The 15,918-nt window shown below is 46.8% G+C and overlaps 3 protein-coding genes across 3 annotated transcripts; 1 reads left to right on the plus strand and 2 right to left on the minus strand.

Moving 5' to 3' along the window:
• On the plus strand, positions 1,394 to 4,374 carry LOC110431232. Its single transcript, XM_021450035.1, has 4 exons — positions 1,394 to 1,553; positions 1,714 to 2,238; positions 3,127 to 3,312; positions 3,882 to 4,374. Exons 2-4 carry the CDS (start codon positions 1,738 to 1,740, stop codon positions 4,167 to 4,169), a joined length of 975 nt encoding a protein of 324 aa, XP_021305710.1. The 5' UTR covers positions 1,394 to 1,553; positions 1,714 to 1,737; the 3' UTR covers positions 4,170 to 4,374.
• Positions 7,068 to 10,000, minus strand: LOC8071377 (probable auxin efflux carrier component 3b). Its single transcript, XM_002437842.2, has 6 exons — positions 8,593 to 10,000; positions 8,216 to 8,486; positions 8,001 to 8,086; positions 7,687 to 7,844; positions 7,511 to 7,587; positions 7,068 to 7,384 (listed from the first exon to the last, which is right to left on the minus strand). The coding sequence occupies exons 1-6, from the start codon at positions 9,731 to 9,733 to the stop codon at positions 7,315 to 7,317; spliced, it is 1,803 nt and encodes a 600-aa protein (XP_002437887.1). The 5' UTR covers positions 9,734 to 10,000; the 3' UTR covers positions 7,068 to 7,314.
• On the minus strand, positions 10,178 to 15,110 carry LOC8070875 (protein disulfide isomerase-like 1-5). Its single transcript, XM_002437843.2, has 12 exons — positions 14,237 to 15,110; positions 13,977 to 14,106; positions 13,693 to 13,858; positions 13,253 to 13,371; positions 12,963 to 13,043; positions 12,773 to 12,862; positions 12,430 to 12,501; positions 12,273 to 12,341; positions 11,828 to 11,905; positions 11,599 to 11,733; positions 10,671 to 10,724; positions 10,178 to 10,578 (listed from the first exon to the last, which is right to left on the minus strand). The coding sequence occupies exons 1-12, from the start codon at positions 14,722 to 14,724 to the stop codon at positions 10,423 to 10,425; spliced, it is 1,638 nt and encodes a 545-aa protein (XP_002437888.2). The 5' UTR covers positions 14,725 to 15,110; the 3' UTR covers positions 10,178 to 10,422.

The raw sequence follows: 15,918 nt of genomic DNA on the forward strand, positions 1-15,918 counted from the left end.
TAGAAAAAAAGAAAAGTAGACGATGGCATGCATCGGCAACGGCGGCAAAGCCACAAGCTGACACGACCGACACACGGCGATGGGCTCGCTTTACCAAAAGGAATCCCATCCGTCCGGATCCATAGAGCGGTCGCGTTCCTGATTGATTGGCCCAGGCCAATCATCCGTGTAAAAAAGGTCCGTTCGTTACTTGCCAGAAACGCCAGGATCGTAAAACGACTACTGTACTGTACACTCATCAGTTAATGGAAGATTTCTTGCATGCATGTTTTTTCGTGTGCGTCTTCGGAAGAGCTCATCAGATGCTTTTGTTGCCAACGGAAGCTGCAAAATGAGACAAACTTGTGGCAAAACGAAACACATGTCGGGGCGTAGCGTAGCTAATTCTTACGGACAACCACCTCCGTCTCCGTTCACACCTTTGCTAATCCGTTCACGCACGCAAGTAATATCAGCCAGTGTCACTGCAGAGCTTTACCGCAGGGGTGACATGAGTCTATCCAAGCCATAACTGAAAATACCGTTCGTTGATTTGTTGCAAAAGAAAAACACTGATTGAGATTAGCCGGATGGATGGCGTTGATAGTTTGGTGGACTTCCTACAGAGATGCAAACCCAGGACAACCGTGCTCGGCACTGGCATTACTACTACCTTATTATAACCTAGTACTACGAGTGTACAACACGAGGCCGTTGAGTGCAAGTGCGCAAAACAAGCCATCCAATGTGCCTGCCAGCAAACACACCATCAAGATTCAACAACATGCACGAATTTATGCCTCCATTCGTACAACAAATTTTGTGCATTTTTGGGCCTTGTTTAGTTCCAAAAATTTTCAGAATTTCGACACTGTAGCATTTTTATTTTTATTTGATAAATATTGTCTAATCATGAAGTAATTAGACTTTTTTTTTATGAAACAGGAGGGGTTTAACCCTCTACTGGAATTTTATTGAAAGGAACAAAACAGTCTACAAATTACAAGTAATTAGACTTAAAGATTTATCTTACAATTTACAGTCAAACTATACAATTAGTTTTTATTTTCATCTATATTTAGCGTTCCATACATGTGACGCAAGATTCGATATGACGAGAAATCTTGAAATTTTTTTTTTTTTTGGCAAAGCCCTTGATTTCAAGCTCCAAGAAGCCATCAGACATGGGCGTGGAATACAGAAAGCATAATCCCCTGCGCCACACACACATTCCCCTGCCGACACTCCAGTCGCCCACGCACCCCCGCCCCCGTGCTCCCCTAACAACTAGCCCGATCCCCTGCTCCGTCTCGGCGTCTCCCCACGCCACGCGTTCGCTCTCTACTGGACTACGCGCGCGCCACACCGCGTCGCTGGCCGCAGCGGATCCCAAGGGAGGTTGCCCCTGGCCTTTCCGTGCGTTACTGGCACTGCCACTGCTCGCTCTCGCTCTCCCCCTCCGCCTCTTTTAGTGCTGCCGGTGCGGGTGCGGGTGCCCAGCCAGGCCCTCTGCTCTGCTCCACCTCCCCTCCCCCTGCGCCACCACCACCACTCGCCGACCCTCGCTCGCCCAGGTGCGTGTAGATCGCCGGAGGCCTTCCATTTCTGAGCTGGTTAGCGTGGCGGTGGTGTGTTTGGATCGGAAAAAAACCCTGCCAAAACCGCGTGTGCCGGTGCTGCTGTTCTGCCTCTGATCGTGTGCCGCTGTTGGTTTTGGGGTTGGTTGGCTAGCAGGGAGGAACCGGGAGCGGGGCGGAGATGATGCACGCCAAGTCGGAGTCGGACATGACGAGCCTGGCGGCGTCGTCGCCGCCGCGGTCGCCGAAGCGGGGCGGCGGCGGGGGCGTTGCCGGCGGCGCGGGCAACGGCGGGTACTACGTGCAGAGCCCGTCGCGGGAGTCGCACGACGGCGGGTACAAGTCGTCGTCGATGCAGGCGACGCCCGTCTACAACAGCCCCAACGAGTCGCCGTCGCACCCGTCCTACGGCCGCCACTCCCGCTCCTCCTCCGTCAGCCGCTTCTCCGGCAACCTCCGCAAGGGCGGCGGCGGGGACCGCAAGGTGCTCAACGACAAGGGCTGGCCCGAGTGCAACGTCATCGAGGAGGAAGGCCCGTACGAGGACCTCGCAGGGGACAGCGGCCTCTCCCGCCGTTGCCAGATCATACTCGGGTTCCTCACCTTCGTCCTCCTCTTCACCACCTTCTGCCTCATCATCTGGGGCGCCGCCCGGCCGTACGAGCCCGAGGTCGTCGTCAAGGTATACACAATTAGTCAATTACACATCCACCCCGTCCGTCCTTGCAGCATCGGAGCCTGAGCAAGCTCAATTCACTTCTTCTTCTTCAGTTTATGGGATACTAGCCGTTCCTCTTTGTTTGGTTGTTTCCTCTCCAATCCCTGAATCAAGTAATTGACTGTTAGTTACTAAAATTGACTCATGTCGCATGGTTCCAGCGGTAGGCGAGATGGGTTACATCATACAATTGATTGGTGGTTCAGTTAGACAGTGATATGTTGGAAATTAATGAGGAATAAGACAGGAATGCAGATAGGGTGGTTTTTGGTTTTGCTGCTCAGACACTGGTTATATGTGGTTGCAACTAAATGGGAAATTGGGGGCCTAATTTTGCGGTAGCCAGTAAGCTCTGGTTACAGTATAGATTGGTTCAAGACTTCGAATTATAGAAGTTCAATTGTTGCTTTTTTGGTACTGAATAACAAACTGGTTAATTTGTGCTAACAATTTCCAGTTACTCTGAAAAAGAAACCAATATTTGTTTTATTTCTGTAGAATCAGGAATGAGAATCTGATACCTCAGGTCTTAAACAATGGACTGCACTGAAGACTGAAGAAAAGTCAAAAATACCAAGTAGTACTAGATTAGTCTCATTGCATATTAATAATGAAATCTGATGGGGATGTTGCTGGCTGGCACTGCATTTAGCATGCTGACTTTTGGGGCTACATTTCCTAACCATATTGTTCTACTTTACAAGATAACAAAATCGCTTCAATAATCAATAGTATGCATTTATGATTTGCACTATCTGTCATGGCAAAACTTCTTTTCCGTAGATCTGAGCATGATGTTTACCACAAAATATGTCCTAAACCACGAACTTCTTCAACTTCTGTTTTGTGCAGAGCTTGGTGATGGACGACTTCTATGCTGGTGAAGGCACAGACCACAGCGGTGTTCCAACCAAATTGGTCACAACAAACTGTTCTCTGCACATAGCTGTGTACAACCCTGCCACAATGTTTGGAATTCATGTCACTTCTGGCCCCATCCATCTGATCTATTCAGAGATCTCAATAGCAGTCGGTCAGGTATGTCTATCCTCTGTCCTTGGCTATTTATAACCGCCTTTAAGTGTTGTCCATACATTAATGATGATACTGCGCTATGTCTTGCTGATGAAAAGTAAACTGCATGAGTAACTGGATCTCCTCCTGTTATGTCTCTATTTCACTTCACCATTTAAAGAGAAACTACATTAGCGAAACATTTCTCATGTGCTTCACCTTTCTATCCATAATTCCATATTTGTCCCAACTCCCAACCATGAAATCAAAGGTCGCCAAAGATCTGACTAGCCTATGTTTAATTCTTTATCAAGTTCATCGTACAAAATGCATGATTGAGTGGAGGAAGTGTTGATTGTGGGGACGAAAAGTTCAGATTAAGACAGTAAACACTAGGGATGCTTCAGAATAAGACAGTACAACTGGTCCAGCAAATCAGCATGCATTGTTGCCTGAATCCTTCCTTCATCTGTCGTCATCTGTCTGCATTAATTATGTATCATCCCCGTCTAATCGCGAGTCAAAAAACAGAACTGCCGCTAATTTCCATGATAGCCATTGAACCTGACATGGCTACCTGTGAACACTTGCAGGTTCGCAGGTACTACCAACCGAGGAAGAGCCACCGGACGGTGACGGCGGTCATCCACGGCGAGAAGGTGCCGCTGTACGGCGCCGGCGGCAGCCTGATGCTGTCAACGAGCACGGGCGGGACGGTGCACCTGACGCTGGACTTCGACCTGACCTCCCGTGGCTACGTGATCGGCAAGCTCGTGCGGGTGACGCACAAGGTGCACGTGACGTGCCCCGTCGTCGTGGACGCCAAGAAGACCAAGCCTGTCAGGTTCTCCAAGAAGGCCTGCGCCGTGTACAAGGCCTGAACTTGAATAGCATTTTTTTTTTCGTGAAACTTTGATCGACGATCGGAGCATTAGCGATACGTGTGGCCTTGCAAAGGATGTCTGCCTGTATTTAGCTATTTTGTGTTAATGGTGGTGAAGAACAATAAGCGCACACATATGGTTTGTTTTTGAGCCTCTTGGTTTTGTCGATAAAATCGCGCTGTAAAGCTGGTGTTCTCTTGTTCTTGCATGCGTGGTCATCCTTTTGGGGTCTTTTTGAGGGTGTGATCCTAGAGAGACGGACGGATGGTTGTGAAATGGTCCTATCTATTTTCACACTCGGGAGCCATTTGCTTTTTGGGGGAATATCGAGGCCTTGTTTCTGTAGCACTTTCGTTTTTATTTGACAAACATTGTCCAATTATGGAGTAATTAGGCTTAAAAGATTCATCTCATAATTTACAGGTAAACTATGCAATTAGTTTTTATTTTCATCTATATTTAGTGCTCTATACATATGCTGCAAGATTCGATGTGATGGGTAATCTTGAAATTTTTTTGATTTTTTTGGATGAAGTAAACAAGGCCCAAGCAAGCAGCAGCATGGTCGTTTTTCGGCAATTAGGAACCAGGAACTAGGGTCTTGTACTTCCATCCAAAATCTAAATTTTTTCAAGATTTTCTGTCACATCAAATCTTTAGACGCATGTATAAAGTATTAAATATAGACCAAAATAAAAATTAATTACACAATTTGATCGAAATTTATGAAACGAATTTTTTAAACCTAGTTAGTCTGTAGTTGGATAATAATTACCCTGAACAAACGAAAGTGATACATATCACGAATTTTTTTTCATACCTGAACTAAACACGGCCCTAAATGGTGGTGCGGTCAGCCATTGGCATCGTGCGCGTGGTGGAAGAAGACGACAGACGAGTATAAAGGCTACTGATGGGCATCGATGGCAAGGTCATCACAAACATCCAAGTTATACAGGATTAATCACGAATTTGCCTTGGGGAGTCAAGCGCCAGCACGTGCCCGCCCCAAGTTCTTCGCATGGCTCCTCGTCCAAGAACAGATTTCACGAAGTAGACTTATTCGTTTGGCTGAGGGCACTCACAATGCAACTCTATCATAGAGTCTAAAGTTATTTATTACCTCGAACAATGTGGACTTAGAGTCTAAATAAGACTTGGAGTCTTATTTTTTCTACATTTTTCTTCAATAAATATGCTGTCACATCAGCAAAATACCATAAATAATATGTAATTAATTGTCTTGGACTCTGTGATAGAGTCTTGCATTGTGAGTGCCCTGATAAGTCATGATAAAAAGTACTGTTAGCTGATTCAAAAAAACACTACTGAATGGCTAGCAGATTCGACTCTCAAAAAAAAGGACGCTGTTCCTCGTCGGCAATAGCGTGCAACCACGTCATGTTTGGATGCAGATCTTTGTTCTGGGAGCTGCCAAGACTGTAGTGATTCCATCCCTAACACGGCGACGGCTGCATCACGCTCACGCCATGCTGCTGGGAACACTGGAAACACCGAAATGACGACGTTGTGTTGGAATTGGAAGGGCCACAGCCGTAGCTGGCACGCGCCTCCGACACCCGCCGCCAGACAACATGCCAATTTGTCGGCAAAAAAAAAAGGACAACATGCCAATTGCTCAGTCAGCTCTGATGTAAAAACTCCGACGACATGCAATTCAACTATTATGCGCACAATTGTTCTTGGCCATGAGTTTTTCCCAGCAGAGCTCATTGTTCTTGGCCATGACATGCCCTTCGTCTCGCTTGGCTCTTCTAGTGAACTCATTGTTCTTGGCCATGAGGTCATTCCAAGGGCGGTTGTTCGATCAGTTGTATGATCCGTATAGCTGAAACCAACGGCAAGTATGGCTACACCCCGCAAAAAAAAAAAAATTAAAAAAAATGTTTCCGTAACTTTTCTTTATTTTATAGAAAGTTGCAAAGTTAACCTATTAAATTTTATACTTCCTTCATTTCAAATTGTAAAATATTCTAGTTTTTCTAAATACATAGTTCTTACTATGTTCTTACTCCTTCTGTTCCAAATTATAAGTTATAACTTTTAGAAAGTAGGTTTTTCAAGTTTGACCAAAATTATATAGAGACAATTACAAATATTTACGAAATCAAATAGGTATACTACGAACACATAATTAATGAAGAATCTAATGATTACTTATTTGGTATCATAAATGATAGAGTATTATTTTATTATATAAATTTGAGATGTTTTGACTCTTAAAAAATAGTTGAAATGACTTATAATTTAGGATGAAGGAAGTATGTCTAGATACATAGCAAAAGCTGTGTATTTTAAAAGCCATAACATATTATTACGATTTAGAACGGATGAGAGTATATAAAATTTTGTGGAACAAAATTTATCACCATATTTTTATCATAACTTTTTTATAGTTTTTTTTACCTAACTTATTATGGCAAAATTTTAAAGTTACATGTATGTATCACCTAATTTTTATTCATAACTGTTGGCAGATAAATCCACCATAACAATTTGTCAACATATTTTTCTGGCATACTTTTGTGTAATAATTTTACAAATAACTAACTTATACACATAAGGTTTTTTTCTCTAACTATATTTTTTACATAATTTGTTATGGATCCACTTCTAAAACTAAAAAAAATATGTTCATAGTATATATAGAAGAAAAAACGTGTTAATATACAAACATTAAGGCCTTGTTTAGTTCGCAAAAATTTTCAAGATTCCCCGTCACATCGAATCTTTGGTCGTATGCATGGAGCATTAAATAAAGATAATAATAAAAACTAATTACACAGTTTACCTGAAATTTATGAGATGAATCTTTTGAGCCTAGTTACTCCGTGATTGGACAATGTTTGTCAAATAAAAACAAAAGTGCTACAGTAGCCAAAAAACCAAAATTTTGCCAACTAAACAAGGCCTAATAGAAAAATGATGAAGAAGAAAAAAAAGGGTGAAAACTGCATGTACTGGAGCGACTCACTCCAACTAGACACAGCGCGCCGGGAGGGAAAAACGAGAGGGAGAAGTGGCTCTGTTCGGAACAAGTTCGCCCCGGGCGAACAACCTCCAATCCAGATTCGCGACATGTCTTCTGGCTTTGGCACGGTCGTTTTTGCTTGGACACCATTCACAATAGTCCGAGAATAATATAGTAGACCAAGGTGATGGGAAGAGCGATTAGCATGCCAAAAATCACCCTGAAAAATGATGCAAACATATGAACCACAGCTACACTGAAGGCTGAAGCAGAGCTCACACTGACAAGTGACAAACTGACAACCTGCAGAAAGCAATCGAACTAGCTGTTTGGTTTGGCTGCTTACCCGGTGCAAAGAATGGCGGCGTGCAGATTGTACTCCTTGCCGAACACAAATGGCACAATTCCTTGCGGCAGAGCAGCCTGCCGTGTCACGCGCAGATGCATGGAATAATCCGCATCATTTTTGGCTGGCCCAAAAGCTTCAGCTGATCAGAATGTATGTACCAGAGGTTCCCTTACCTGAACAATGGCGACGCGCAGGAGCGTGCCTCGGAGGCCGATGGCGGCGGACGTGGCGGCCATGACGGCGGGGCCGAAGAGGAAGCGAATTGCCATGGTGATGGCCGCGACTTTGTTTCCGCAGGCAATGATCTTGGGCTGCGTGGCCATGAACAGCCCTGGGCAGGCAGCAAAAGAATCATTGCAGCATAGGATAGCCACCAACATGTGTGTTAGATTAGATGATCAGAAAGTACAAGCTGAAGTAAACATATATAGAAGGCTTTTGTTACTAGCTAGTTGGGAAGACATGGAGGTGAGAAAACACACCGTACCTAAGCTAAACATGGCCATCCCTAGCCCTGCATCGGAGAGTATGCTGATGGAGTTCTTCACTAGGACTGGCATTGCGACGTGGAATCTGCAGGAACAGATCCAATGATAATGCAATACAAGGCGGTGTTTTTATTTGTTCTTTCTGAAACAAAACTCTGATGCAGAAAACGCAAATATATATAATAGCATCGCGACCAAGAACTTGATGGGTTACCGGAACGAGATGAGCGACCAAGTGAGGCCGACAACGCTGGCGTACGTGTTTGGGTTGCGGATCAGCCGGCGCCACACCATCGTGACGATCAGCCGCATCATCACGCCGGCCGGTGCCGCCGCCGCCGTTTGCTGCCCTCCCGCTCCGGCGCCGGCGTCCTTGTCGTCCTTCCGCTCCTCCTCCGTCGACCCGGACTCCAGCTTCGTCAGCGCGTCCTGCCCGGCGGCGTCCGCCGGGAAGCCCGTGACGACGCGCTCCCCCGGCCGCATCGCTGAAAAAACAGACAACGTGCGTGCATGCGCTGATGACCATCGGTACGTGCTTGCACGTTTATCTACGTATCGATCGGCTTCAATTGTTCATCGCCGGTGACTGACCTCTCGGAGGCACCTCGGAGGGGACCAGCCGGCGGGAATCCATGCCGCGGTGGAGGTCGCCGCCGTGGAACACCGGCAAGCCGCGCACCTCCGACGTCGTGGACGCGCCGGAGCTCCACTCGATCATGTGCACGTCCCTGGGGTCGTTGCTGGGCGCCACCGTGGCGGCCGATCTTGCCCGCACAGCTTGCTCGTCGAAGCTAGACGGCCGCGGCGTCGGGTGCAGGGAGAAGAGGTCCGCCGCGCCGAAGCTCGACATGCGCAGCGACGACGCGCCGTGCAGCGGCGCGGCGGCGGGCCAGCCTATGTCGGCGTGCGCGATGCCGCTGGACCCTCTCGGGGTGGCGTTCCGCGACGAGCTCATCGAGTAGATCTCCACGCCTGTCAGGTTGGACGGCCGCGGCGTCGCGGCGGTGGCCGCCGCCAGGGACCGCCGTGACGGCGCCGACGTGGACCGGCGCACGACGAGGCGCATCCTGCCGTCGGGCGCCACCTCGGCCTGCGCCTCCGCCTGGCTGCCGGCCAGCGACACCACGTCCGGGTCCACGCGCACGTCGGCGATGATGCACGCCGCGGCCGCGGTGCCGGCCGGGAACTGCCCCGCGATGAGCACCCGCGCGGCGCGGAACTCGTAGAGGACGAGCAGGAGGGTGTACCACACGATGCACTGGAGCACCACCACCTGCACCAGGAGGTCGCCCGAGTACTGCCCGTACATGGCGACCAGGAGCGGGATCCCCATGATGAGCGTGTTGGGCAGCGTGGACAGGGAGAAGAGCGTGATGGACCAGTCCAACGGCTCCCGCTTATTATTCGTCCCGCCGGCCGCCGCATCGGCGGCGGCGCCGCCGCGGCGCGCGGTCGGGAGGTACGACCAGACGGCGAGCGCGGCGAGGACGAGGACCTTCTGCAGCGTGTCGGCGGCGATGAAGCGGAGGTTCATCACGTAGGGGTCGCTGGTGGAGATGCAGTGGAAGGAGAGGAGCGGCACGGCGAAGACGGCGACGAAGCGGTTGATGCCGGCGCACTGGTCCGGCGTCAGCACGCCCCACCACCGCACGGAGCCGTACGCCAGGACCATCGCCACGTACAGCGGCACCACCGCGCAAAGCACCGTGTACAGGTCGTGCCACGAGATCATGGCGGCCGGCGGTCGATCGACGGGAAGCTAGCCTCGATCTGCCGATACTCTTGGGGGGGTTGGCAGCAGGGAGCGGGAGGTTTGTTGAGTGATGAGTCTGGTTGGTCGAGAGAGACTGTGAAGGAGTCAGTTGCATGGCATGGCATGCGAAGAGGCAGGCAGTTTTGTGATGGACCGACTACTATTAGCTTTGTGTGGTCACCGCCACTCGCGCTCCTCCTCCGACAACCTCCGCAAGGGCGGCGCCATCGCCGGCGGGGAGAGGAAGGAGGTCAACGAGACAACGACCAACGACATGGGCAGGCTTACAAGGACCTCGCCGGCGGCAGCGGTTTTCAAGACTTCAAGTCACAGAAGGTCAATTGATTCTTCTTTGTTGAACACTCCAGTTCTTCCGATAAAAGAAACCAAGATTTGTTTTATTTATATTGAATCAGAAGTGAGAGCCTGGTACTACCCTGGATATTCATGTATGAACTGAACCCCATTAAAATTGATTTACATGTTCGTTTGATTTGCGTACCTATTATATATACCATGTCTGTTGTCAACTTAACACAAGTTACAGCACACGAACAAAGCGAGTTCTGTTATCAGGTTGGCGCAAAACAAGCAAACGTGCTGCAATTTTCCCGTCACTGGATCCTTGGATTACTCAGACACAGGCCGCCGGCGAAGTCTACTACAGGTTATAGCTCATCCTTGACACTGTCAGGAGCCGCTACTGTCTCCACATCATCCTTGACATTGTCAGGAGCCGCTACTGTCTCCACATCTGATATTTGCAGCTTCTCCTTGATGAGTTTGGCCATGTCCTTGACACTTGATTTCTTTGAAAGCTTGATCTGCGTTCCAAAAGACAGAATCAGCACATCACTAACGTGTGTCCAAAAGAATCAACTTAACAGCATGTTTGCATTTGTTTATGTAGACATACCGGCTTGCTTTTGTCTTCAGCAAGAAAAAGGAATAGCCCTGGGTAATTGTTCACCTGCTCATAAACATGGACGATTGTAACTGTAACGCAAAGTTTAAAATTTGACAAATCCACTTGGAGATACAGGCATGCAGATGCATTTAACTGTGCTTCCAGTAGCCAAAGCAATGTACCTCTAACCAAGAGTTTACATATATTATATTATATTCTGAATTACTCATGATATTTGCTAGCTTTGGATGGACGTGTTCGATTCAGTTATCTCATATAGTGTTTAAATTGTTTCTGAACAGTAAATAGAAAACGTCCAGGAGGGGGAAAAAACTGGCCAACACGTGCAGTGAATCATCCAGAATCTCTCATCTTCTACACACAGGTCTCATGAAAATTTCATTTTTCCAAGCTATAGTCACGAGTCCATGCATCAGAACATCAAGCATGAACAATGGGTAAACTGTGAACATTTGTGTGCAGGTGGTGTGCCTGCGTGTGGAGTGTGGGCAATGTCCATACATGTAGCGGGCAGCCTGCATGTGTGCATGCGAGCTGTGCTTTTATAGAGATAGTTACAACCATATAAGTTTACGCCTCAAAAAGTATTCTCCGCACACTTAGATCTTGTTTGGATGCACTTGTATTCACCTCAATCCATATGTGTCGGAGTTGATTTGAGTGAAAATTTTATTTCCACCTCAATTCACTCCAACACGCAGGGATTGAGATTGGATACAAGTACATCCAAACAAAGCCCTTACGTGGGTGAAATGCCCTTGATAAGCATTAATCAAGCTATAGCACAGAATACTGATACTAGATAGAAAATTGCACTGCAAGTCAGCAACTTGTGATACATGAACATTATAGAGAAAGTGTCAATTATTGATAATTCCATGCCTTTTCCTGGATGATAATGCAAAGATTGACTCACCTTCAATTTGGGATGTTCATTCACAGAAGCATCTATGCGTGCAAATTTAAGATTGTCCAAACCATTAAAATGCTTGGCCAACTTCTCAACATTTTTACTTATCGCTTCACAGTCAACACACCAAGGTGTATGAACCTTCATTTAAAAAAGAATTGTACGATCATTTAAAGAACAAATTGTGTACATTGAAAATGAGAAGAGATATAACAAATAAAAAAAAGCCATATACCTCAAGGAAGACGTTTTGATGACTTTCCAGCACAGAAGAATCAAATGTACGACCAACAACCTTTTCAACAAGTCCCTTCTGCACAATGTACGGTCAAACATACTGCTTAGTGGTTAAACAAATTTCACTTTAAAAGGAAAATACCCAAAACATTTCAAAACGACAGCTCAGTACCAACATAAAGACCATGTAAGTTGGTTTTCACACACCCCACGCCCATGAACCCCCATTGGATGTTGTTTTCCAATTTTAAACATTCTTATGAAATGTCAAGAGGAAATTTTTACTGAGAAATGTTGAACTACATATTTCAGAATTACTAAGTTACAATGATGTACCCTTATAAGGCCTTAACCTGTGATTATTTCAAAGTTAGAATGCTTCAGGAATTCAATCTCAGTACTACGTACACCTTAAAAGATCTAAGCAAATAAATAAAGCTTACCTCTTGAGGCACTGGTTCTGATTTGTGGTACGGCGGCAGTGTGCCATCCAGAAGGCTTAAGCAGAACTCCTGTTGTCCAGCAACACAATACAGTTATAACTAACTGCCTCGAGTGGTCAGGTAATTCAACATAATATCAAAATAAAAATATCAATACCCTCAGGTTCTTTGCATTGATATCTGCCTCCATCAGATACTTGGCTCCATTGCTTGTATCAAATGCTGTAACCTGGTGAACTTCCTACTTTTAGTAAATAAAAAATCTATTGAATTAAACAACATAGAAAAAGATTTGACAACTGTCAGCTCATGTCCCCAGAGTAGTAACTGCTATTATTATCACCCACAACCTTAAAGGAATTAATAATCCAAGTCAGTAACCAATCAGACTCCACCCATACTCATAAGTCATAAGACATCAGCAATAGAACACATGTGCCCTCATACATTTGCACCCAAAGGGATATACATATTAATTATGAATCCAACGTGAGACTTACAGTAGGCCTCTTTTCCGATTCAAGGCCATAAAGAGTGAGGAATGGTTTTGCAAGGTTTTCTTCAGCAGTGTCCACATATATAAACATTATCTGCAACACCATGGGAAAAAAAAACATGTTTAACCAAAATAGCCATTCAGGTGATATGATCATGGTCAGAAACAAAATAAAAGCATTGATATGTTGGCACCTTTGTCTTGAATGCTCTGGCTATTTCTTCAACCATAGATTCAAGATCTTCGAAATCATAAGCCTCTGAAAAGGTGAAGACCTAGAAGAAATTTGTGAGAGTAAATCCAACTGTCCTTTCATAAGGATTGCAAGTCTACTATAATTTTCTTTTGGTCATTATACAGTTAATGATTTCTTGCAGTTGAATGAAACATAAATAGCTGGCGTCCTTTTAGTAAATTTGGGCACACCTGGTATCCTAAACATGTGATTGATCAGCAAAGTAGAGAAAAGGCAGAGAGTGCCAACCTGTAGCTTAATAGGGCTTGAATATACTTTGCCCGAATTGAGCTCAGTGAATACAGTAATTAGGGGAAACTTGTTGAGCTCCACAAACCGCAAAATTGCCTTTTCTTCAAATTCTCCATCTACAAAATCCCACTGTATGAGTTACTGCGTAGTATAGAACAAGAATTGCAATTTAACCCAGCTTATTTGTTTCAGTATGCAGTGTCTTTTCTCCAGTAAGCTTTATGTCTAGCAAATTAGACAAGAACATCTGGAAAATCCAAAATTACTTAACAAGTGCTTAGGTACTTACCCTAAAAGAGCAAGATAAATTGTTACTATCGGAATTAGGAAAGCAGATGTCATTATAACACGTTGAAAATCTTAAGAATTCATGATTCACAGCACCAGAATGCCAAAGGAACATAAAATACATTCAAACATATGTACAAAATACTTACCAAACTTTTCAAACTTCTCTGGCTCGCTTTTAACAAGGCCCACAAATTTCTCCACGGATGTAATACCTGGAAAAAGAACTTTGGCAACACTTGTATCACTGGTTTCTACAAACTGTACTTCATTGTCTGTGGTTGCTGCCTTCACAAATTCTTCATGTTCTGCTCCCTGCCAAAATATGGATGTCAATGAACACAAATTGAACAGATGATAAAGTTTGTTTCACAAGTTTTTCCATTTCGAGCAAACTAAAACTTGAAAATGACGCATTTATTCACATCAGTACCTCAAAATTCTTGAATAGACCAATAACAAAGGTCTGGTCCTTTTTGAGGAACTCCTCAGCTGACTCCTTAGACTGAAGCCTAATGACTGGCACACCAGTCTTCTTTCTTACCCAAGTAACTATGGCGTCCCTATCAACATGAGGTGCAGATAATTCCCAGTCAATTGGTCAGACACATGAAAGGACACTCCAGCAAACGATAAATTGGTAGTAATAATAATATAACGAAAAGAGACAAGAAAGCAAAGCGGCGTCCTCACTTGGTGTGGAGACCTTGGTAGGCGTGCTCGGTGCCATTGACGAAGAGGAGCACGGTGGGGAAGCCCCTGACCCCGACGGCGGCGGCCGCCTTCGGGTAACGCTCCCCGTCGAGCTTCGCGAATGCGACGGCGCTGCCCATGGCGCGCAGCGCGGCGGCGGCCTCGGCGAACCGGGGCATGAGCTGCGCGCTGCGCTCGCACCACGGCGCGTACCCGAGCAGGAGCAGCTCCGCGTGGTCCTCCACGGCGCGGCGCGCGTTGTCGTTGTCGAGGACCAGCACCATCGACTGCGCCCGCCGCACCGCCTCCGCGGCGCCCCCACCCGCCGCGTCCAGCCCGCCCCGCTCCGCCTCCTCGTCGATGGCCAGCAGCTCGTCCAGCACGCCCGAGTCGTCGTCGTCGTCCAGGTCCAGCCGCGCCGCCGACGACGCGGCGGCGAGCGCCAGGACCGCGAGCAGCAGAAGCGGCCCGACCCGACGCGCCCTCATCGTGCTCGGCGAAATGCGGGAGCGCCGCAGCCTCACTCCCCTCCCCTCCTCTCCCTGGCTGGCTATCTCCCTTCCGCTCCTCCCTCCGAGATCTAGCTCTAGCAGAGCCCGCAGGACGCACCCACCGCCACGAAGGGATCGAAGGAATCGCGGGGGCAGGAGGGCGCGATGCGATGCCGTTAATGGTAATGGCTCTCGACCTCGAGTGTTCAAACGGCAAGGCGGACGGGGGAGGCGTGCGCCGCGACTCCCCGAGAAGGTGACCACTGGTGGAGAGGCGCGGGGCAGAGGATGACGGGTGGGCCTAGCGGATGGCGGGGCCTGGTGTCAGTGGGCGGACCGCGTGCGAAGGACGTGACGGGGGAAGGGGGAGGGCACATGGGCTGGCGGTGGCCGACGGCGACGGCGACCGCGTAATCAGCGGGGGGGTTTAAGGAGAGTGACGGAGCGGCATCTGCATGTGATTAGATTAGAGCGAGGCGAGGAGGTCAGCACTTCATCTTCAAATGGACGCAAGTCAAAGGCGCAAAGTGGATTCAGATTTAGATCCAGATCGAATTGCTTGTGTTCATCCCAACATCTCTGTCCCATTTCGCTGAAAATGTGTTTCCTCGTTCCTACAGATTAGCAAATGACGAGCCTGATCCTTAAAAAAAAGTTTCACTAACTTTCAGCAAATCCTCTCTTTGCTGAAAATAATTACGGTGCTCTATGTTTAACTGTTGTAATCTAGTTTAAAAGAAAAAATGTTGTTATCTCAAAAACAACAATGACTCCTGGGTGCGAAACTGCAGATAAACAACATTTTACAACCATCCGTAGATGGGCAAGAATAAGTTGACGATAGAACATCGCCTTGCCATCAACGAAACAGTATGCTCAAAACTTCATCAAACAAACCATCCTACAGATTAGTAAGTTAACGAAAGCTCAAAGAGCTTAAGAGAATTTACTTCACATATTTGCAAACAAACCAGCATCCATTGCGCTTCGCTCTAGTATGCTTCTCGCTAGTATGCTTCTCGGCGAGAATCTGGCTAAGACACTACCTGTGATAACCAGAAGACTTTCGCTGTGATAACCAGATTTACTCCCTAACAATCTTAAAGAGTCAAAACCATCGTCAAAACTCTAGAGAGATTTACAGATGAATACCCAAAATTATCGAAATATATCTTCTTATAATTTATGATT

The sequence above is a fragment of the Sorghum bicolor genome, chromosome 10 (genome assembly GCF_000003195.3).
Source record: "Sorghum bicolor cultivar BTx623 chromosome 10, Sorghum_bicolor_NCBIv3, whole genome shotgun sequence".
Lineage (NCBI taxonomy): Eukaryota > Viridiplantae > Streptophyta > Magnoliopsida > Poales > Poaceae > Sorghum > Sorghum bicolor.